This window comes from Cnephaeus nilssonii (assembly GCF_951640355.1).
Source record: "Cnephaeus nilssonii genome assembly, chromosome: 7".
NCBI lineage: Eukaryota > Metazoa > Chordata > Mammalia > Chiroptera > Vespertilionidae > Cnephaeus > Cnephaeus nilssonii.
In genome coordinates, this window is record NC_137078.1 from 59136409 (window position 1) to 59159856 (window position 23448).

General features: G+C 42.8%; 1 protein-coding gene across 5 annotated transcripts in view; it reads right to left on the reverse strand.

Annotated features, from left to right (window-relative positions):
- Positions 1-278: 278 nt before the first annotated feature.
- The window catches only part of EFCAB7 (EF-hand calcium binding domain 7), a 53388-nt gene continuing 30218 nt past the window's right edge, over positions 279-23448 (reverse strand). For 4 of the 5 annotated variants that reach the window (XM_079777020.1, XM_079777019.1, XM_079777018.1 and 1 more), the window contains exons 10-14: positions 23240-23373; positions 13604-13752; positions 8305-8514; positions 1571-1678; positions 280-638 (exon numbers count right to left, since the gene is read on the reverse strand). In XM_079777020.1, the coding sequence (XP_079633146.1) occupies positions 564-638; positions 1571-1678; positions 8305-8514; positions 13604-13752; positions 23240-23373 (676 nt within the window). In that variant the 3' untranslated portion in view covers positions 280-563. Of the gene's footprint in view, positions 639-1570; positions 1679-8304; positions 8515-13603; positions 13753-23239; positions 23374-23448 lie in introns of all 5 variants that reach the window. The other variant, XM_079777021.1, reaches the window with a different exon arrangement.

Genomic DNA, 23448 nt, shown 5'->3' on the forward strand with positions numbered 1-23448 from the left:
CAGCTGGCCCATTTACATTTTCTTTTAGGATTTTGTAGAATTCATTGAGTATTACTTTAAAAAAAATATATTTTGTTGATTTCAGAGAGGAAGGGGGGGAGAGAGAGATAGAAACATCAATGATGAGAGAGAATCATCATTCAGCTGCCTCCTCCACGCTCCACATTGGGGATCAAGCCCACAACCTGGGCACATGCCCTGACCGGGAATTAAACAGTGACCGCCTGGGTTATTAGTCGATGCTCAACCACTGAGTCATGCTGGCTGGGCGAATATTACTTTTTAAAAGCTTATCTATAATTTTATTTTTATTTACTATATATTATATATAAAATGTGCCCAGATTTCCCATTAAATAAGGCCACACATTTTAAAATTATTTATATTTTAATAATAAAGTATATAATATAGGAGGAAATGTAAATGCATACAAATTAAATAGATTATTTATGTATATTAGTTAAATTGAAAAGCATTTAGTTGATCAATAGATACCATCTAAACATGAAATAATTCTTCTTAGTCTGATAGTCTCATGTAGAATTATTTTCTAGAAATGGTATTTAAGATATAAGGGAATATACACAATTATATATCCATTCTTGTCGTTCATTCAGCGGCATTACATGTTGACAAACCTGCGTATAAAAATAGAGAGTTTTTACTTTCCTTTTACATATTGTTATTTTGCGCTAATTTTTCAATAGGACATTTCTAGACCCTATGTAAAAAATATCCCTGTACTTGTAAAGTTCTATAATATTTATCCTTAGCAGGGACCTGCAGTCTATGATCTGATGTCTAACAGGATAAGACAGCCTAAATTCTACTTTAATAGAATTAGTGTTTGTGAAGGTAGATAAAGAGGGATGGTGGAAAGAGGAGTAAATATCCTTTCCTCATTACCTACAACATTTTATAAAATCCTCACTGGGATTTTATAAAAGATCTCCTTTCTTTATCCTGTTCTAGAATGTTCTAGGATTTCACAGAGAGTATGGAGAAAGAAAGGGTGAGAATAGAAAGCTTTTCCCTGTCTCCCTTCTTTAGACTAGTTTCAGCATCTACTGATCTGTCCCTGCCTTTGAACTCCTGGCTAAGTCAGAAACCCAGAGTTCTGCTACCACTGGAACCACAGCTGTTCCTGACTTGACTTAGCTGGTTACCTAAAACTCAGAGGCATTTTCTCTTTCAGGTTACCTTGGAAAATCTAAATAATATACATAAAAGTATTGTGGATTAACAAAATTCCTATTACTATTAATACTACTTTGTATTTGTATATGATGTTCAAAAGTGCTTTCATGTACATCATTTTATCTTTAGATTAACTTTGTGAAGTACCTGGAGCTGGTGATATATTAATTTTACACTTAAATAGACTGGAACAGAAAGGGTAAGTGATTAGAACCAAGTCTCCTATCTCTAGTATAGGATGATACTAATACAAATACCAGACTTAAAATAACTCTCCACTTTATTTTATATATACATTTATTCATAGCATTATAGCAAATTTTTCCCCCCAGTTGACAGAAGAGAAAGGTTTAGTTAGAAAACAATTCATTACCATTGTAGATTTGGGTGCCACTTCTACTGCAAATATGTTGAGTCCTCTGTTGTTTATGCAGTTTTTACTTAGCTCATTGTTGATGTGAATAATCACTTTATTATCTGACTACAAAAAAGATTTGATAAGTTCTTAGCTCTGTCTTTAATAAAGCAGATAAATAAAATGGTAATTATAAGGCATTTTGTAAGTCTTGTGATAGAGGTATTCATAGGGTTCCATAGAAACACGAAAGACATTATAGAAATACAGAAACATTAGCTGAGACTGGGGTATCAAGGAAGACCTTCTGGAAGAAGTGATACTTGAGATAATAGATGATGGCCTCTAGGATGGATAGGGAGCAAGAAACAGCAGAATGGAGCTGAGAAGTGAGAGAAATGCAAGTCAAAGTATTCCCCTGCTATAGAACTGCAATCACTCCCTAATGGCTACAGAGGGATAGTGTAACATCAGACAACCCAGATTCATTTCTCAGTCCCTCTGCTACTTACCTGTGTGGCCTTTTGCAAATTAACATCCCTGTGCTTCAGTTTCCTTGTGTGTAAAATGGGGATAGTATTTATCCCATTGAGTTGTTGTGAAAAGTAACTGTGTTAATATATATTAAGTGCCTCATACACTGCAAACTCTAAACTATTATGACTTCATTTTAGTGAAGGAAGTTTAATTTTCCTTGAGGGAAAAGGATGTAGAGGGTTGAGAAATGATAAGTTATAGCAGAGCAGAGGAAGTGGGGTAAGGTAGTGACTCCCTTCTACCCCTGTAATCCCAATAAAACATAGAGAGCAGAAAGAAAAACATGATGGATTTTCAGAATCACCTTCCAAGGCTTTATGATCCATTTGAAGATTGCAATTTACTAGCTGGGGACCCTAGCTTATTTCATCAAATCCAAATTCATTTACCTCTTTTTCAAGGTAACATATAGAGTGGGGCAAAAGTAGGGTTACCGTTATTTGTATGGAAAATAATACAATAATCCTATATAATAATGAGGTAATATGCAAATTGACCCTCATGCCCTCGCACAAGATGGCTGCTCCCATGTGGTCAAAGATGGCCACCACAAGACTGCTGGGCAGGGGAAGGCAGTTGGGAGTGACCAGGCCAGTAGGGGAGGGCAGTTGGGGGCGACCGGGCCTGCAGGGGAGGGAGGGCAGTTGGGAGAGGATCAGGCCTGCAGGGGAGGGCAGTTAGGGGTGAACAGGCTGGCAAGGGAGGGCAGTTAGGGGCGACCAGGCTGGCAGGGGAGGGCAGTTAGGGATGACCAGGCTAGCAGGGGAGGGCAGTTAGAAGCAACCAGGCTGGCAGGGGAGGGCAGTTGGGGGTGAATGGGCTGGCAGGGGAGTGGTTAGGGGGTGATCAGGCTGGCAGGCAGGCGAGCGGTTAGGAGCCAGTAGTCCCAGACTGTGAGAGGGATGTCCTACTGCCGGTTTAGGCTCGATCCCACAGCCGGCAGTAGCACATCCCCGAGGGGGTCCCAGATTGGACAGGGTGCAGGCTGGGCTGAGGGACACCCCGCCCACTCAGTGCACGAATTTCGTGCATCGGGTCTCTAGCTAATAAATAATAATATTAAAAAAACCCTGTGTTTTGCATACTCACAACTGTAACCTACCTTCATCCTACCCTGTATAATCTGGACCCATTCTACCTATGTACTAGTATTTATCTTCCTAATACTCTTCCAAATAAAGTTCTCTGTTTCTGCAAAGCAAACAGTCTCACTCTTTCCTCAACACTTCACATTAACCCTTTCTCACATTTCTCCTTACACTGTTTCCCCTGCTTCTAAAGACTGCCTCTCTGCAAATCTAAATCCTAATTGTCCTTTAAATCCCACACCACATGCTCAAATCCCACATCACAGTCCCCTTCTCATTATCACAAATCCTTCCCAACTTCTATAGTCCAAACAAATATCAATTATAAGAGATACAAAAATAGTAGACTATTGCACATAGCATTAGTACAGCATTACTTAACGCTTAATTATTCTCAGCTCTCTTTTAAGAATATTAATTTTGTCTTTTCAACTAGGCCATAAAATCCTTGAAAGCTGAGACCATTTTACACTTTCTAGTGGTCCTTATTTTATTAGGAGAGCTGGTTACATAATGTATACTACTCACATTGACTCAAAACTCAGCCAATTTCTTAAACCCTTTAAGAAATTTATGGCAGACATAAAAATAATGAAAATATCACCCAGGAACTAAAAGAAATAAACCAACAGTTCTTAAAAAAAACACACAAAAAAAAAACCACAAAAAACCCCAGCCATATTGAGCAAGGATTTATGAAAATTTATAATTTCTAGAAAACTGCTGTCTTTGACTTTAAGAATTTATGCATATTTTCTCTTGACCTGCAATATCAATAGTGCAGGGAAGATGGCCAAAGGTAGAAATAACAGGTGTGATAAAAATAGGTCTGGACAGTGGAACATACTTAATTAAGTAAAATGATAGTCTATAGGATTTCTGATATTGCAAAGTTTGTGTAAAGAGTTAAGCTAAATTCTTTGTATTGCTTCAAAACATGATATCTATTATTTAAAATAGTTGTGTTTGAGTGAAGACTTTTATTAACAAACTAAATAAATTATTTTGTACCCAAATAATGCTCTATCTGTATAAATCTCCAAATAATGCTCTATCTGTATACATTTGCTTTAATAATATTTTAAGAGAAAAACAATTATCTCAAGCATTTACACTATTTTCTAAGAACCTCCACTCCAATAGAATGTTCTTTTCCACATCCTCAGAAGATGCCAGGATTCCTCTCTCTTTGTATGCTGTTTCCCAGCCCTCCCCCCCCCCCAATATGTTATAGTTTAACCTGGCCCACACTGTTCACCCAGCCCAGGGAATTCCATGAGACCCAGCCCCACCTAACTTGTGGGCCCACCCAAAGTGTTTCCAGTGGCTTTTCCATGCAAACAGCCTTTCTTGACTCATGCTTTAAACTCTCCAAAAACCTCTCAAAGAAGCAGCATCTGGCCTTGGGGTGCCACAAACCTCTTGCTAAGTGGCCCCAGGTCTGGCACTTGTAGCAACCAGCCTTGGTTGGCAGCTTGACCTTTCATGACCACCTCCAAACTCAGCACAAGTAGCAATCATCTTCAGACTGCTTTGTAGTTCATGCCTGATGGCCCCAGGCAGCACACAGGTGGCAGTAGACCGTGGCCTGCACTTCCCAGGAGGCCCCAGAACCACCTCCACAAGTGACATACTCAAGAGGAAAACTCAGAACCCTGTGGAAGTAAGTCCTGTTCTGTGGGTTGGGCCCCTGCAGAGCTGATCCTTCACTCTGGTTCCAACCAGTCCTTGCAGCCAGTTGAGGGTAAATCCCTCCAATTGATGGGACAACAAGCAATCAAAGCTCAGCTACAACAGGAGGGTGTACACAGGGGGCACACTTGGAGTGCCCAGCTCTGGTGATCAGGGAGGGAAGCTGTGCCACTAGATTCTACTGAATACCTACTACATAAAGTCATTTTTACCAAGCCTGAGAGATGTACCAGCTCTATCTAATATGTAGAAGCCAACATAGGGATGCTGCTAAAATGAGGAGACAAAGACACATGTCCCAAATAAAAGAACAGAACAAAACTCTAGAAAAAGACCTAAACAAAATGGAGACAAGCAATCTACCAACTGCAGAATTCAAAACACTGGTTATAAGGATGCTCAATGAACTTAGGGAAAGAGTAGATGAACTAGTGAAAACATCAACAAAGAGATAGGAAACATGAAAATGGAACAAGATAACATAATAAAAGAACCAGTCAGAAATGAAGAATACATTAACTGAAATGAAGAATACATTACAGGGGATCAACAGTAGAGTACATAAAGCAGAGGATCAAATCAGAGATTTGGAAGATAAGAAAGCAGAAAACACCAAACCAGAACAGAAAAAAAAGAATCCAAAAATAATGAGGATAGTATAAGGAGCCTCTGGGACAACTTTAAGCGTACCAACATTCACATCATGGGGGTACCAGAAGGAGAACAGAGAGAGAGAGCAAGGAATTGAAAACCTATGTGAAAAAATAATGACAAAAGACATACATCCCTTACCTGGTGAAGGAAATAGACATATAAGTCCAGGAAACACAGAGAGTCTCAAAGAAGAAGAACCCAAAGCGGTCAACACCAATACACATAAATTAAAATGCACAAAGTTAAAAGACAAAGAGAGAATCTTAAAAGCAGCAAGAGAAAAGCAGTTAGTTATCCACAAGGGAGCTCCTATAAGACTGTCAGCTGATTTCTCATCACAAACTTTGCAGGCCCAAAGGGATTGGTAAGAAATATTCAGTGATGAAAAGCAAGGACCTACAATCATAATTACCCTACCCAGCAAAGCTATCATTCAGAATGAAAGGACAGATAAAGAGCTTCCCAGACAAGAAAAAGCTAAAGGAGTTCAGCATCACTAAACCAGTATTACAAGAAATGTTAAAAGGTCTTCTTTAAGATTGGAGCAGGGGTTGGGGGAATAGATGAAAAAGGTGAAGGAATTAAGAAGTACAAATAGATAGTTACAGAATAGTCATGGGGATGTAAAGTACAGCATAGGAAATATAGTCAATAATATTGCAATAACTATGTATGGTATCAGATGGGTACCAGATTTATCAAGGTGAAAACTTAGTAAGTGATATGGTGACTAGTTATTGGGTTGTACACCTGGAATTAATGTAGTAGTGTATGTCAACTGTAATTGAAAAATAAAAAATTACTTAAAGTAAAAAATATATACTTAATAACAAAATGCTCAAAATTATTTAAAGTTAAAAAATATTAACAAAATTTTGAGTATATATCTAAAATGTACATGTATTTTAATTTATACACACATACTATTATTCTAATCTATTATTGATATTGTAAAATATACATAACATACAGAAAATGTCAATTGAAAAGGTTGACATCAAGATGAATTGAAAAGAAAACTGCTTCTGCTTTGTCCTTGCATCCATAATACAGGTAATACTTCCAAACCAAATACACTGTTTATGTATAAGATAGATCATCCAACTTCAAGAAGCTTGCTGAATATATTTTCCAACTTTTTGTAGTTGTTGCTGTTAGTGGAGCTGACTGAATGTACAAAGTCATTTACTATGGGTTTTGTACAGAAACAAGGTCACTGTCTCCATTACTTTGCTAAAATAACATTTTTGCTGTGATAGATGGGCAAACCCCCATGCTTAATTTTCCTTTTAAAATTCAGACAGATCCTCTGATCTCTGTCCGTTAGTTTTCTCATTTTGTAGTCTGTGTGATGCCTTAATAAAAGAGAGCTTTTATTTAAATACTAGAGACCTGGTGCACGAAACTTATGCATGAGTAGGGTTCCTAGGCCTGGCCAGCGATCAGGGCCAATTGGGGCCTTCTAGCTGCTGACCGGGGCCTCCCTTCATTCTGTGCCACCTCCTGGTGGTCAGCACATGTCATAAAAAGCAATTAGTCTCCTGGTCGAACTCCTGTGGGGACAAATTGCATATTAGGCTTTTATATACACTGAGTGGCCAGATTATTATGATCTCTGAACGCATAATAATCTGGCCACTATATATATATATATATATATATATATATATATATATATATATATATATATATATATATATATATATATTGGAGGCCCAGTGCATGAATTCATGCATGGGTGGGGTCTGGCCAGCCTAGCAAGGGGGAGGGGACATGGGCGGTTGGCTGGCCTGCCTGCTGGTCGAACTCCTGGTCGAGGAGACAATTTGCATATTAGCCTTTTATTATATAGAATATACACTGACTGGCTAGATTATTATGCGTTCAGAGATCATAATAATCTGGCCACTCAGTGTATATAGATAGGCAATTCTTCTTCTTAGATTTCTAACTCAAACTAGGCATGATAATCTATAATAATAAAAGGCTAATAAGAAAATGGTCATCACGCCCTCACGCATAACGACCAATCAGCAGGAGGCTGCATCCCCGCCTGGCGCTGGCCAGGGACGTGACTGATGCTAACTGATGCTGCATTCCTGCCTGGTGGGGCTTGACAGGGGACCTGAGGCCCCCACCCGGCGCTGGGCCAGGGGACCTGAGGCTGCACCCCCCGCCCGGCCGGGTCTGGGTCTCACCCAATGGGGTGGGGCCGGCTGGGTCTCGGTCTAGCACGATTTCGAGGCACATCCGGGTGGGTGGGGACTTGACTCTGGGTCTCGCAGCATGCCCCAGACTCTGATAGGAGGGAGATTTTCATATACATTTTACTAATTTTCTTTCATCTCTGACACTTCTATTATAGAGAAAGGGCAAAAAGCAATATTAAAATATTTCCTCTAATTAATTCCCTTTTAATGTGTACAAATTTCATGCACCAGGCCACTAGTTTATAAATAAAAGCCTAATATGCAAACTGTCCCTGCGGGAGTTCGATCCGGAGACCAGGAGTTTGATTGCTCACTATGATGTGTGTTGACCACCAGGGGGAGGCACAGAATGAAGGAAGGCCCCAGCCAGCAGCCAGAAGGCCCCGATTGGCCCTGATCGCCAGCCAGGCCTAGGGACCCTACCCATGCACGAATTTCGTGCACCGGGCCTCTAGTTATAAATATTATTAATGTAATAGAACATTTAATTACTGTGCAAAAATAGAGTAAGAAAGAAGATGGAAAATATTAGTAAACATTGCAGTCATGAGAACCATTTCATAACTGATACCTTGTTTTCAATAACAGAAGTTATCCAGGTGTCACGCTTATGAGTATATACAATAATATTTTCATAGCCATCCATTACTTTAGCATCGCCTTTGTTAAGAACAGATTTGCAAATGGCCTTCTCAAGTTGCCCACTGCATGGCTCCATATGGACAGCTTTCATTCTTGGCTTGCATTTGTCTGCATAGATATCGATGACAAATGGGCATGCCTGATATAAAAGAAAAAGCAAACCTTATTTTAGCCTTCTGACAAAATTTAAATAAATTTATTATTAATACTAGAGGCCCAGTGCATGAAATTCATGCAGGGGGCGGGGGTCCCTCAGCCCAGCCTGCACCCTCTCCAATCCGGGACCCCTCAGGGATCGGGCCTAAACCAGCAGTCGGACATCCCTCCTAACCACTTGCCTGCCTGCCTGCCAGGTCTCCCCAAACCACTCTGCCTGCCTGATCACCCCTAACTGCCTCTGCCTGCTGGCCTGATGCCCCTAACTGCTCCCCTGCTGACCTGATCACCCCAAACTGCTCCTCTGCCAGCCTAATCGCCCCTAACTGCTCCCCTACTGGCCTGATCTCACCTCTAACTGCTTGCTCCCCTGAGCTGGCCTGATCTTGCCCCTAACTGCTTGCTCCCCCGCTGGCCTGATCGCCTATAACTGTTTGCTCCCCTGCCGACCTGATCACCCCTACCTGCTCTCCCCTGCTGGCCTGACCGCCCCTAACCACCTCTGCCTTGGGCCCCACCATTGTGGCTTTGTCTGGAAGGACATCAGACGTCTGGAAGACGTCCAGTCGACCTGGTCTAATTAGCATATTACCCTTTTATTAGTATAGACTAGAGGCCCGGTGCACGAAATTTGTGCACGGGAGAAGGGGGGCTCTCAGCCCAACCTGCACCCTCTCCAATCTGGGACCCCTCAAGGGATGTCCGACTGCCCATTTAGACCCGATGGGATCGGGTCTAAACGGGCAGTCGGACATCCCTCTCACAATCCAGGACTGCTGGCTCCCAACTGCTCGCCTGCCTGCCTTCCTGATTGCCCCTAACCACTTCTGCCTGCCAGCCTGATCACCCCCTAACCACTCCCCTGCCAGCATGATTGATGCCTAACTGCTCCCCTGCCAGCCTGTTTGCCCCCAACTTCCCTCCTCTGCCGGCCTGGTCACCCCTAACTGCCCACCCCTGCAGGGTTGATCACCCCCAACTGCCCTCCCTTGCAGGCCTGGTTCCTCCCAACTGCTCTCCACTGCAGGCCTGGGTCTCCCCCATCTGCCCTTCCATGCATGCCTGGTCACCCCCAACTTCCCTCCTCTGCCAGCCTGGTCCCTCCCAACTGCCCTCCCCTGCTGGCCATCTTGTGGTGGCCACCTTGTGTCCACATGGGGGCAGGATCTTTGACCACATGGGGGCAGCAATCTTGTGTGTTGGAGTGATGTTCAATCTGCATATTATTCTTTTATTAGATAGGATAGAGGCCTGGTGCACGAGTGGGGACTGGCTGGTTTGCCCTGAAGGATGTCCCGGATCAGGGTGGGGGTTCCCTTGGGGTGTGGGGCGGCCTGGGCGAGGGGCCTGTGGTGGTTTGCAGGCTGGCCACGCCCCCTGGCAACCCAAGTGGAGGCCCTGGTATCTGGGGTTTATGTATCTTCTACAATTGAAACTTTGTAGCCTGGAGCGGAGCCAAACCTTCTGCTTGCTCCGTGGCAGCAGCCATTTCTGTTGGAATTTATAATTGAAACTTTGTAGCCTTAAGCGGAGGCCTAAGCCGGCCAGGGTGTGCAGAAAGCTTGGCTTCCTCCATTGCCGGGGGCAATCCTCGCCTCCCGCTCTTTCCAGCTCCATGGCTGCCGCCATTTCTGTTTGGATTTGTTTACCTTCTATAATTGAAACTTTGTAGCCTTGAGTGGAGGCCTAGGCCGGCAAGGGCAGGCAGAAAGCTTGGCTTCCGCCATTGCCTGGGAGACCCAAGCCTTCCTCCTGCTCTCTGTGGCTGTAGCCATCTTGGTTGGGTTTATTTGCATATTTGATCCTGATTGGCTGGTGGGCGTGGCTGGTGGGCGTGGCGGAGGTATGGTCAATTTGCATATTACTCTTTTATTAGATAGGATGTTTACCATATGATTTAAGAAGATACACTACACTTCCCAGCTTGTCCTTCTGATGCACTTTTAGAAGAAGATTTTAGTACTATAAATTTAGTGATAAAAAAGCATAAAATTCTGATTTTTGCTTAGCATATTAATGGATAATATTCACAGAAAAGGAAAGAAAACTATAACCTCTAGCAAATCAGTAACTCTTCCTTAAACCATTCTACCACTCTTCCATTTGTTTTAAAGCTAACTCATGTCATATTACTAATTTAATATCCTTTTCTAACTTTAAGGGCATAGAAATAACTCATCAAAGGGCTCTAAAAGAATTATGTTTACAAATGAAACTTAATGGGTGGATAAAAAGTACTGAAAAGAACTAAATGTATAAAAACTAACGAACAGTTCAAAGTTGGTATAAAAGCACCTTTAAAAATCCGAGGCCTAAAAATGTTTTGTGCTTTTGGAAATGGATTTTTCTAATGTCTACCTTTCGGTCTTTACCACAGCCGAAGACAAGTTGCCTTTGCCTCTCCATCCAACCCAGTCTTCTGCCTCCCTATATTCCAGCTACTCCGATCTTTCAGGCTCTATAACAACTGAAGCTCATTCCTATGTTACAGCCTTAATACAGGGTGGGACAAAGTAGGTTTACAGTTGTGAGCACACAAAACAAGAGTTTATCCTTGTATTATTATTTATTAACTAGAGGCCCGGTGCACGAAATTCATGCATGGGGGGGGGTGTCCCTCAGCCCAGCCTGCACCCTCTCCAATCTGGGACCTCTCGGGGGGTGTCCGACTGCTGGTTGATCTTGCTCCTAACTGCTTGCTCCCCTGAGCCAGCCTGATCTTGCCCCTAACTGCTTGCTCCCCCGCGCCAGCCTGATCGCCCCTAACTGCTCTCCCCTGCCAGCCTGATCACCCCTAACCACCTCTGCCTCGGCCCCGCCACTGTGTCTTTGTCTGGAAGGACATCGGACGTCCGGAAGATGTCCTGTCGACCTGGTCTAATTAGCATATTACCATTTCATTAGTATAGATTATTGTATTATTTTCCATATGAACAACTATAAACCTACTTTTGCTCCCTCCCTTCCCTATATGTAATGTTCTCTCTGCTTGGAAGATTCTTTTCATCTTTTTACATGGTTACCTCTGCTCCTCTTTCAGGTTAAAGTTTAAGAGTTATCTCTGCAGAGAGAGCTGCTCTTATTTCCCAATCTCCTTCATTCCCCTCCTGTTCTCTACTTTGACCTCTAGCTTATTTTTTTCAAAACACTTTTGAAATGATTTTTTTTTGTATTTAATTAATTATTCTCCTTGAGGACAGAAATTTTGACTATTATATTCATCATTGTATTCTCAGTGCCTATTTATTAGAGGTTCATCACATATAGGCATCCAAAAAATAATTACTGAATAAGTAAGTAAATTCATACATATTGATGGTCATCTTTTTATTTGGGGAACAAAAGATAAAAGCCTGAAGTTAGTTGAGCATTGATACACATTTTTACTAAAATTTAAAAAGTATATCTTAATGATTCCAACCTTTACCAATAATATATTTATTGGGGTCTCATCATCCTTTGAATTTCCACTGTATATATTTTTTTACCTTTTGAATTTCCAATGATGTGAATATATTATATAGTAAATAAATGAATAAACTTTAAATTTAAAAAGTTTTATCTCGAAAATCTTTTTTGCCTATGATTTCAAAGGTCAATGACACCAGTAAATGCTATAAAATTTTTAAACTCTTAACTAATTTTTCTATTAAGTGAAAGCATGTACAACAGATGCAATATTATTCATAGATTAGATTCTGATTTTGTACCATGGTTAAAATGTGGGGTTCAGTGAATGTTAGGTTAAAGTCGGATATAAAAGTGACTGTAACTATTTACCTCCTATCTATAATAATAAAAGCACAATATGATAATTAGACCGGACGTCCTTCCAGATGACCTTCTAGACAAGCCAGGGCTGCAAGGGAAGCCCGGGTCCCGGTTACCTGCTGGCGGTCGGAGGGAAGCCCGGGTCCCAGGTGCCAGAGGGAAGCCAGTGCTGGTAGCCGAGGGAAGGAAGGCCTATTCTTGCATGAATTTCATGCATCGGGCCTCTAGTTATTAATAATAACAAAAAAGTATAGAAAACTTTTCAAAAAACAGGTTTTTAAGGGATTTTGAATAATATCAAAACTAAGAATTAAACCACAGTCTCAATACACTCAAAACTCAAAATTGGTTGGTGCTAATGTTACCCTAAGATGATTTATATATAGAAAGAACATAAACTATTTTTAATTTTAAGAATATAAACAAAACTAGTTATCTAATTTGTGGCCTGAAACTCTTAATTTTTTTATTTTAAACCTAACACAAAAATATAGAATTTAAGAAGTAGGACTTAGCCCTAGATGGTTTGGCTCAGTGGATAGAGTGTTCCCCTGCAAACTGACGGGTCCCAGGTTCAATTCCAGCCAACGGCATATGCCCAGATTGCGAGCTCAATTCCCAGTAGGGGGCGTGCAGGAGGCAGTCTATCAGTGATTCTCTCTCATCATTGATGTTTCTATCTCTTTCTCCCTCTCTCTTCCTCTCTGAAATCAATAAAAAAATACATTAATAAAAAAAAGAAGTAGGGCCTAATTTTTATTATTCCTTTGGATTATTACAAGTCTTATTCAACTTCTGTACCTATCATGTTAATGAATAATAATGATAGCTAACACATACACAGTGCTTTAAATAAGTAAAGCACTGCCATAAGAAGCATCCTTTGTCAAAAAATTAGAATTCCAGTTTTCATATAGACACATTCCCCTTATTCTGAGCTTTTATTCTGTTGGGACAAAGAGTTTCCCCATAGAAATGAGACTTTAGCAACTCAAATAGCCATCACCAATTAAGAAATATAATTTTTTAGATTATAATTTTTTTCTGCATATCATATGTTCAAACTCCTTTGTTCCTGAATGTTTGTAGTAACTAACAAAATAGCTCAAAATAGGAATTTTGTAGCTCAAAATAGGAATTTTCATAAACTAGCAAAAATGTGCTGTTGCACCCAGGATTCATTCATATGCTAAAGTTCAAGAATTTCAGTGCCCAATTTAAAAGTCATGTATTGGGAAAATGTTCATGGGGTAAAATATTATGTACATTAAACCCACAATAAAAATTTTAGATTGCTTTACCTCTGTTAATTCCAGAGCTTTATTGTAGCCCATTGAGAGTAGAGTTACCCAGAGGTCACGAGGATCTCCTTCACGATCATTAGCTTCCATTAGATTCAGATCCATAAAGCCCTGTCTTGTTAGTTCATTCTTCTTTGTATCAAAATTCTCTGTCAAAACAACCAAAAGTTCCTCCTTATATAATATAAATTTCACACATTTAATAAAAAGTCTATCTTTTGTTATTCATAAATGTTTATTTTAAAGGAGACCTTATGAATCCGTGAGCCATGTGAAAGTGGAATGACTCAAAACATGCCGGATAACTCAGTTGGTGAGCATTGTCCCAATATGTCAAGGTTGTGGGTTCGATCTCTGATCAGGACACATACAAGAATCAACTAATGAATGCATAAATAAGTGAAACAACAAATTGATGTTTCTCTTTCTTTCCCTTCCTCTCGAAAGAAAAGAAGAAAGAAAGGAAGGAAGGAAGGAAGGGAGGAAGGGAGGAGGTAAGGAAGGAGAGAGAAAGAAAGAAGACAACTGTTTAAAAAAAAATGCTTGAGTCTAATTTCCCACATCTCAGCATAATAACCATCACAATGCATGCTTTAGTTTTTAAACAAAATAAATAATGCAAATATATTCCAAAATTAAAGAAAACTGTAATATTTGGTAAATTCTAACCTGCCTGCTTATGTAGAGCAGATACTATTATATATTTCAAAAAAATTAAAATGCTTCATATATATTTGCCACTTAAAACAAGCAGAACTTGGATGGATTTGATGTAATAACCCCCAAACTACTGGTGTTTCAAAAAGGGAGATGAGGATGTGCCAGATTTAAGGAGATTGCTAATGCCTAATTACTCTTATTTTAACCGAATTGTCCCCTTAAAAAACTGTTAGATAATAGGAAACACTTTGGAGTTCATGAATGTCCCAGACAAATATAAGTATGTCCATTTAAATATTATTTGCAAGCAAAACTAAATCCACCCAGAAGTATCTAAATATGTGTAACTCCTGAGTTTATCTATAATATAGATAATAAACAGCTACTCATTATGGATTACTAGAGGCTCAGTGCATGAAATTTGTGCACTGGGGGGGGTGGTGTCCCTCAGCCCAGCCTGCACCCTCTCCAATCTGGGAAGCCACGGGGGATGTCCGACTGCCAGTTTAGGCCCGATCCCTCACAATCCGGGACTGCTGGCTCCTAACCACTCGTCTGCCTGACTGCCTGATTGCCCCTAACCACTCTGCCTGCCAGCCTGATAGCCCCCTAACCGCTCCCCTGCTGGCCTGATTGACACTTAACTGCTCCCCTGCTGGCCTAATCACCCCCAACTGCCCTCTCCTGCAGGCCTGGTCGCCCCCAACTGCCCTCTCCTTCAGGCCTGGTTGCCCCCAACTGCCCTCCCCTGCAGGCCTGGTTCCCCGCAACTGCCCTCCCCTGCAGGCCTGGTCACCCCCAACTGCCCTCCTCTGCCAGCCCGATCACCCCCAACTGCCCTCCCCTGCAGGCCTGGCTGCCCCCAACTGCCCTCCCCTGCACACCTGGTCCCCCCCAACTGCCCTCTCCTGCAGGCCTGGTTGCCCCCAACTGCCCTCCCCTGCTGGCCATCTGTGACAATGTGGGGGCGGCCATCTTGTGGTGGCCATCTTGTGACAACATGTGGGTGGCCATCTTGGGACAATGTGGGGCAGCCATCTTGTGATGGTGTGGGAGTGGCCATCTTGTGGTGGCCATCTTGTGATGACATGGGCGTGCCCATCTTGTGCTGTGAGGGCATGAGAGTCAATTTGCATATTACCTCCTTATTATATAGGATATTCTGTTAACTGCCCTAGCAACAAGAAAGATTCCATTTTCCAACTCCTATCTGTAATATACCCAAGGCAAATGGGTACTCTTATTTGAGATATCCCTTTTGTATGCATTATAGTAAGAAAAGCAGCAGAGACATGACTTTAAAAGTAGATGACTGAATAATAGTTTAAAATATTTAGAGTTTGGAAAATGACTCATAACTTTTACAAGAAAAAAAATAAATGAAGATTAAATTTGATCATAGAAATGGTAGCCACTAAAATGGAGGTTGGAGCTACTTATACAGTAAAGCAAAATGAAAAATATTAATATTTGATATATAATCCAAAGAAATTATTACTTTCAAAAACGTATCCAGATACTATACTATAAAGACTATTAATAACTAATCTACTTTTAAAACTTAAAATTATCAATCCTCCATTAAATTTTAAAGAATGTATTAACATACCCAACTTCAAGACTTACTTTAAAGCTACAATAATCAAGACAGTGTGATAATGGCAAAAAATTAAATAAAATGATCAGTGGACTTGAATAGAGATCTCAGAAATAGACCCATACAAATATATGCAATGTTTGACAAAGGAGCAAAATCAGTTCAATGGAGTAAGGATAGTCTTCTCAAAAAGTGGTGCTGAAACAACTGAACATCTATATGGAAGAAAAATAATTCTAGACAAGGATCTTACATCTTTTACAAAAAATGAATTAAAATGGACCATAGACCCAAAAGGGTCATAGTCTCAAAACACAAGTCTATAAAACTTCAAGATAACAGAAGAAAATGTGAGTGAACTTGTGTATATCTATGAGTTTTTAGCTACAACACCAAATGCATGATCCATGGGGAAAAAAATGATAAATGGAACTTCACTAAAATTAAAAACTTCTGCCCTGTGAAGGACACTATTAAGAAAATGAAAATACAAGCCACAGATTGGAGAAAATACTTGTAAAACATATATCCAATAAAGACTTGTATCCAATATATACTAAGAACTCAACAATAAGGAAACAAATATCTTAATTAAAAAATGGACAAAAGATCTGAACAGACACCTCACCAAAGAAAATATGCAGATGGCAAAGAAGCATATGAAAAGATACTCGATGTTATATTTCATTAAGTAACTGCAAAATAAAACAACAATGAAATACCACTACACACATATTAGAATGGCTAAATCCAAAAAACTGACAATACCAAATGTTGTATGGTGCAACAGGATTTATTGCTGGTGTGAATGCAAATGGTACAATCACTTTGGAAGACAATTTGACACTTCTTTCAAAGTTAAACACTGGTTTACTATGCCATACAGCAATACTATTTCATTGCTATACTATTCATTAACTCTAACGATTGAAATGAGTTGAAAATTATGTACACACAAAAATCTGCACATTGATTATTTATAACAACTATATTCATTATTGCCAAAAATTGGAAGTAATCAAGATGTCCTTTAATAGGTGAATAAATAAACTGTGGTACTTTCAAACAACAAAATATAATTCAGCGCTAAAAAGAAATGAACTATCAAGCCTTGAAAAGACATAAAGGAAACTAAATGCATATTGTGAAGTGAAAGAGGACAGTCTGAAAAGGCTATGTATTGTATGATATTCTAACAAGACAATACTCTGGAAGAGGCAAAACTATAGAGACAGAAAAAAGTCAGTGGTTGCCAAAAGTTTGGAGGGAGGAAATCCTATCTAATAAAGAGGGAATATGCTAATTGACCACCACTCTGTCACAAAGATGGCTGCACCCACAGCTGAAGCCAAGTTCCCATAAGGAGCCTGAAGGAGCAATTAGCAGGGACCTGAGGCTACACCCTCCCCTGCCACTGTAGGGCATGACAGAGGACTTCAGGCTGCACTGCCTGCCCTGGCATCAGGCTGGGGGACCTCAGGCCACATCCCCCCGCCCCGGCGCCAGGCCAGGGGACCTGAGGCCATGCCCCCCGCCCAGCGGGGCTTGACGGGGGAACTCAAGGTGCGCTTCCTGTCCTGGTGCTGGGCTAGGGGACCTCAGGCTGCCCCCCCTGCCCCAGCGCCAGGCTGGGGGACCTCAGGCCATGCCCCCCATCCTGGCACCAGGCCGAGGGAACTCAGGCCGCACCCCCGCCCCAGTACTGGGCCAGGGGACCTGAGGCTGTGCCCCTCTGCCTGGCTGGGCTTGACAGGGGACCTCAGACCGCACCCCCCGCCCGACGGAGCTTGACGGGAGACCTCAGGCTGCGCCCCCCACCCCAGCACCAGGCCAGGGGACCTGAGGCTGCACTCCTCTGCCTGGCTGGGCTTGACAGGGGACCTCAGTCTGTGTCCCCCACCCAGCAGGGCTTGACAGGGGAGCTCAAGGTGCACCCCCAGTGCTGGGTCAGAGGAACTCAGGCTGCGCCTCCTACCCCAGCACCAGGCCGGGGGACCTGAGGCTGCACCCCCCTGCCTGGCTGGGCTTGACAGGGGACCTCAGGCCGCACCTCCCACCTTGGCACCAGGCTGGGGGACCTCAGGCCATGCCCCCCACCCCGGCGCCAGGCCAGGGGACCTGAGGCCACGCCCCCCACCCGGCAGGGCTTGATGGGGGACCTCAAGATGCGCTTCCCGTCCTGGTGCTGGACTAAGGGACCTCAGGCTGCTACCCCTGCCCCAGCACCAGGCTGGGAAACCTCAGGCCACGCCCCCCACTAGGTGGGGCTTGACAGGGGACTTCAGGCCACACCCCCTGCTCCAGCACTGGGCCAGGGGACCTGAGGCTGCGCCCCCCTACCTGGCGGGGCTTAACAGGGGACCTCAGGCCATGCTCCCCACCCAGCGGGACTTGACAGGAGACCTCAAGGTGCACCGCCAGTGCTGGGTCTGGGGAACTCAGGCCGCGCCCCCTGCCCAGTGGGGCTTGATGGGGGACCTGAGGCTGTGCCCCCCTCCTGGTGCCGGGCCAGGGGACCTGAGGCTGCGCCCCCCCCCCCCCCCCCCCGTGTGGCAAGGCTTGACGGGGGACCTCAAGGTGCGCTTCCTGTCCTGGTGCTGGGCTAGAGGACCCCAAGGCATGCCCCCTGCCCTGGTCTGGGCTGGGGGACCTCAGGCCATGCCCCCCATCCTGGTGCCATGCCAGGGGACCTGAGGCTACATTCCCTGCCTGGCGGGGCTTGACAAGGATGGGACTGGCCAGGTCTGGATCTAGCCCAATGGGGGTGGGGGCCGGACGGGTCTGGGTCTCACGCGATTTTGAAGTGCATGTGGGTGGGCGGGGACTTGACTCTGGGTCCCGTGGTGCACCCCAGACTCTGACAGGAGGAAGGTTTTCATATATATTTTACTAATTTTCTTTCATCTCTGACACTTCTATTATAGAGAAAGGGCAAATAGCAATATTAAATTATTTCCTCTAATTAATCCCCTTTTAATGTGCACAAATTTCGTGTACCAGGCCACTAGTAGATAGATAAATAGGTGCAGCATAAAGGATTTTTAGGGCAATGAAATGATTCTGTATGATTCTGTAATGCCAGATTCATGAAATTACATATTTGTCAAAATCCAAAGAACTGTACAACACAATATAATCCTAACCTAAACTATGGATTTTAGTTAATAATGACGTACCAGTATTGATTCATCAATTTTAACAAATGTACCATACTAATTAATACAACATGTTTATAATAGAGAGAACTGATAGAGGGGGGAGAAAGGATACATGGGATTATCTATTTTATTTTTACTATAAACCTAAAACTTCTCTAAAAATAAAATAAAGGCACATTTAAGTTTAACAAGAGTTTACTAAAACGATCTTACAGATAAATAATGTTTTCTTATTATCAAGGAAAAGGATAAAATATTATCTATGACTAAAAATATAAACATTTCAGAATCTAAAAAGCCTGTTTCTTTGTAGTATTATTAATGTTGGTAAAGGAGACATTCCCCCGAAATCACTTTTTAAGTCAACCATTCTTGGGTATTTTTTATAGCATGGTGCTTAAGGGTCTGGAGTCTGACTGCCTAGGTTTGAAATTCAGCTGTGAAATTTTTTGCAGTCTAACCATGCTCAAGTGGCTTATCCTCTTTTATTCTGATTCCTTATTTGTAAATGAGAATAATAGCACATATCTCAGAGAGTTGATATGTAGAAGTGCTTCCACCTAGTACATGATAAGTTCTCAAAAAATGTTAACTATCAACTCTACCAATTTAATTAAATTATTAAACAAACTATATTTATCAACAACTTTATAGTAAGAAAATCCTAATTATGAATCACTCTTATGGACTATGCTCTAGTGTAAACAATAGAGAATTCAAAGATTATATCATTAAAGTTACAAGATAATAGCATCATTCTAAAAATAATACACTTAAGTGTATTATCAATACTGTTAACCAAAATTTAATATTATAAATCAATATACATTTCTTATTATTGATTATACTATATAAACTTTCAGTTTAAAAGAGATACATTTTTTAAAAACTTTATATTAATACTAGAAGCCTGGTGCACGAAATTCGTGCACGGCAGGGGGTTGTCCCTCAGCCCAGCCTGTACCCTCTCCAATCTGGGACTCCTGGAGGGATGTCCGACTGCCCGTTTAGGCCCGATCCTGGTGGACTCCAGGACTCACAATCCAGGACTGCTGGCTCCCAACTGCTTGCCTGCCTGCCTTCCTGATTGTCCTTAACCGCTTCTGCCTGCCAGCCTGACCACCCCCTAACCACTCCGCTGCCAGCCTGGTTGATGCTTAACTGCTCCCCTGCCAGCCTGTTTGCCCCCAACTTCCCTCCTTCGCCAGCCTGGTCACCCCTAACTGCCCTCTCCTGCAGGGTTGATCACCTCCAACTGCCCTCCCTTGCAAACCTGGTCCCTCACAACTGCCCTCCCTTGCAGGCCGGGTGCCTCCCAACTGCCCTCTCCTGCTGGCCATCTTGTAGTGGCCATCTTATGTCCACATGGGGGCAGGATCTTTGACCACATGGGGGCAGCTATATTGTGTGTTGCAGTGATGATCAATCTGTATATTACTCTTTTATTAGATAGGATAGAGGCCTGGTGCACAGGTGGGGGCCAGCTGGTTTGCCCTGAAGGGTGTCACAGATAAGGGTGGGGGTTCCCTTGGGGTGTGGGGCGGCCTGAGCGAGGGGCCTGTGGTGGTTTGCAGGCAGGCCACGCCTCCTGGCAACCCAAGGGGAGGCCCTGGTATCTGGAATTTATTTTCCTTCTACAATTGAAACTTTGTAGCCTGGGGCGGCAGCCATTTCTGTGGCAGTTAATTCACCTTCTACAATTGAAACTTTGTAGCCTTAAACGGGTGAGCCCGGCCAGGGTGTGCGGAAAGCTTTGCTTCCCCTGTTGCCGCCAGCAACCCTGGCCTGCTCTCTCAAGCTCCATTCTGCCGCCATTTGTTTGAATTTGTTTACCTTCTATAATTGAAACTTTGTAGCTTGAGTGGAGGCTTAGGCCTGCAACGGCTATGGAAAGCTTGGCTTGCTCTGTTACCTGGGAAACCTTGCTCTCTGTGGCTGTAGCCATCTTGGATTGGGGTTAATTTGCATACTCGCCCTGATTGGCTTGTGGGCGTGGCTTGGCTGGTGGGCGTGGCTTATGTAGCGGAGTGATGGTTAATTTGCATATTACCATTTTATTAGAGAGGCTTTCTACCTTACTTGCTGTTTAGATAAATATTTTTCAGACTCCCATCTGGCTCACTGACTTTGCCAAGCTTAGATCATTTTAAGAACCAGAAGAGTAGGACACAGTACTGCCCCAATGATAGATATATGTGAGTTAATCTGGTATTTTTTCCTCCTCAAACTTCTTGTTCTGGCTATGGCTTTTTGGTTTCCCCCTTTGACCTTTCAGTCCTTGTCTTAAATATAAAGCCCCACCCAATTCTCACACTCCTCCTAAGTGACAATTGCTTTTGCCTCATTCTCAGTATATTTCTTTGGTATTTTTGGCTTCCATAGTTCCGTGGATGCAATTTTATAATTTAACTTGAATACAAAAAACCCAAAGAATTCTCAATAGGTATAAACAACTTCCTGGAAACTTAATTTTTAGTAAAACTCTAGTTTATTAGATCTTTGCTGCCCTCTCCTGGGCACAGTTTGGGGCTCTTGACCACTGCAGTCCCATTGATACCAAGAGCAAAGTGTTTTTTGTTTGTTTCTTTCTTTAAAATTTTTAATGCATTTTTATTGATTTCAGAGAGGAAGGGAGGAGAGAGAGATAGAAACATCAATAATGAGAGAATAATTGATTGGCTGCCTCCTGCACACCCCTTACTAGGGATGGAGCTGGCAACCGGGCATGTGCCCTTGACTGGAATTGAACCCAGGACCCTTCAGTCCGCAGGCTGATGCGCAATCCACTGAGCCAAACCGGCTAGGGCTAAGGGAAAGTTTTTTACATTCTAGGTGCCAAAGAGCACAGGTTGAATACAAAATTACAATTAAGTACTATAATTCATATTTTCTTTGAGTACTATACCAACTATCAGTTTAAGTAAAATAAATGTTTACATTTTTATGATCTAAAAACAATCTATATATATATAAAAAGGCAGTGACCGTAACAACCGAAGGCACGACCGAAAGCTCGACCGAACACCGGAAGTCAGTCCTGCAGTCAGTGCTGGGTTGCTGTGGCGACCCAGCACTGATTGCTGAGGGGACTGCGGATCACGCCCGGAGAGAGGCCCAAAGAGAGAGGCAGGATCTGATCCGCAGCCTCTGTGGCAGCTGTTGATCAGCCCTTGCCTCTTTCTCTCTGGGCCTGGCCAGCAGCGCACCTCTCTTTTTCTCCAGGCCTCTGCGGGGGCTGCTGATCAGCCCCACCTCTCTGATAAGGCCCGGAGATAGGCCTGGAGACGCTGAGTGGCATATAAACCAACCAATCAGAACCAAATCTGGGTGAACTGGGAGGAGCCAATGGCTGCCTAGGAGGTGGAGCTTTTGATGCTGACTGGCATAGAAACCAACCAATCAGAACTAAATCTGGGTGAACTGCGAGGAGCCAATGGCTGCCTAGGAGGCGGAGCTTTTGACACTGACTGGCATAGAAACCAAGCAATCAGAACCAAATCTGGGTGAACTGTGGAGGCAGAACCTAAGGTGGGGGCTGAGGAGGGGTTTTAAGGCAGTTGGGGACGAGATCAGGCCTGCAAGAGAGGGCAGTTTAGAGCGAGATCAGGCCAGCAGGGGAGGGCCATTGGGGGCGAGATCAGGTCAGCAGGGGAGGGAAGTTAGGGGTGATCAGGCAGGCAGGCAGAGGCAGTTAGGGGTGATCAGGCAGGCAAGCAGGTGAGCAGTTAGGAGCCAGCGGTCCCAGATTGCGAGAGGGATGTCTGACTGCCGGTTTAGGCCCAATCCCACAGCGGGCCTAAACCGGCAGTCGAACATCCCACAAGGAGTCCCCAGTTGGAGAGGGTGTAGGCTGGGCTGAGGGAACCCCCCCTCTCCTGTGCACGCATTTCGTGCACTAGGCCACTAGTTTCGATAATAATATTCCATGGAGAAGTCTGACATTTTACTTCTTAAGAATGAGAGGGGACCTATATATTTCTTTACATAATCCATTAAGAAAAGGAAAAGTGCTGCTCAGCTGGTGTTGCTCAGTGGTTGAACATCAACCCATGAACTAACAGGTCACTGATTCGATTCCCAATCAGGGCACATACCCAGGTTGCAGGAGGCAGTTGATTGATGTCTTTCTCTCATCACTGTTTCTATCTGTCCCTTTTCCTTCCTCTCTCTCTAAAAAAATCAATAAAAACATATTGTTTAAAGAAAAAGAAAAGTGCTTACCTCTGCAGACAGCCCAAGCATCTTCATCACATTTCTCACCACTTGTTCTCAATTCAAAAAAATTATATTCTTCAAGACTAAGAAGACCATTTCCATCTAAGTCAATTATTTCAAATATATCTGATAAAGTTGACCTAAAATTATAAAAATAGCAAATTATTTCTTGTCTTCAAGGCAACTTGACTGAAGCTTTCTATAAAGATAACTTT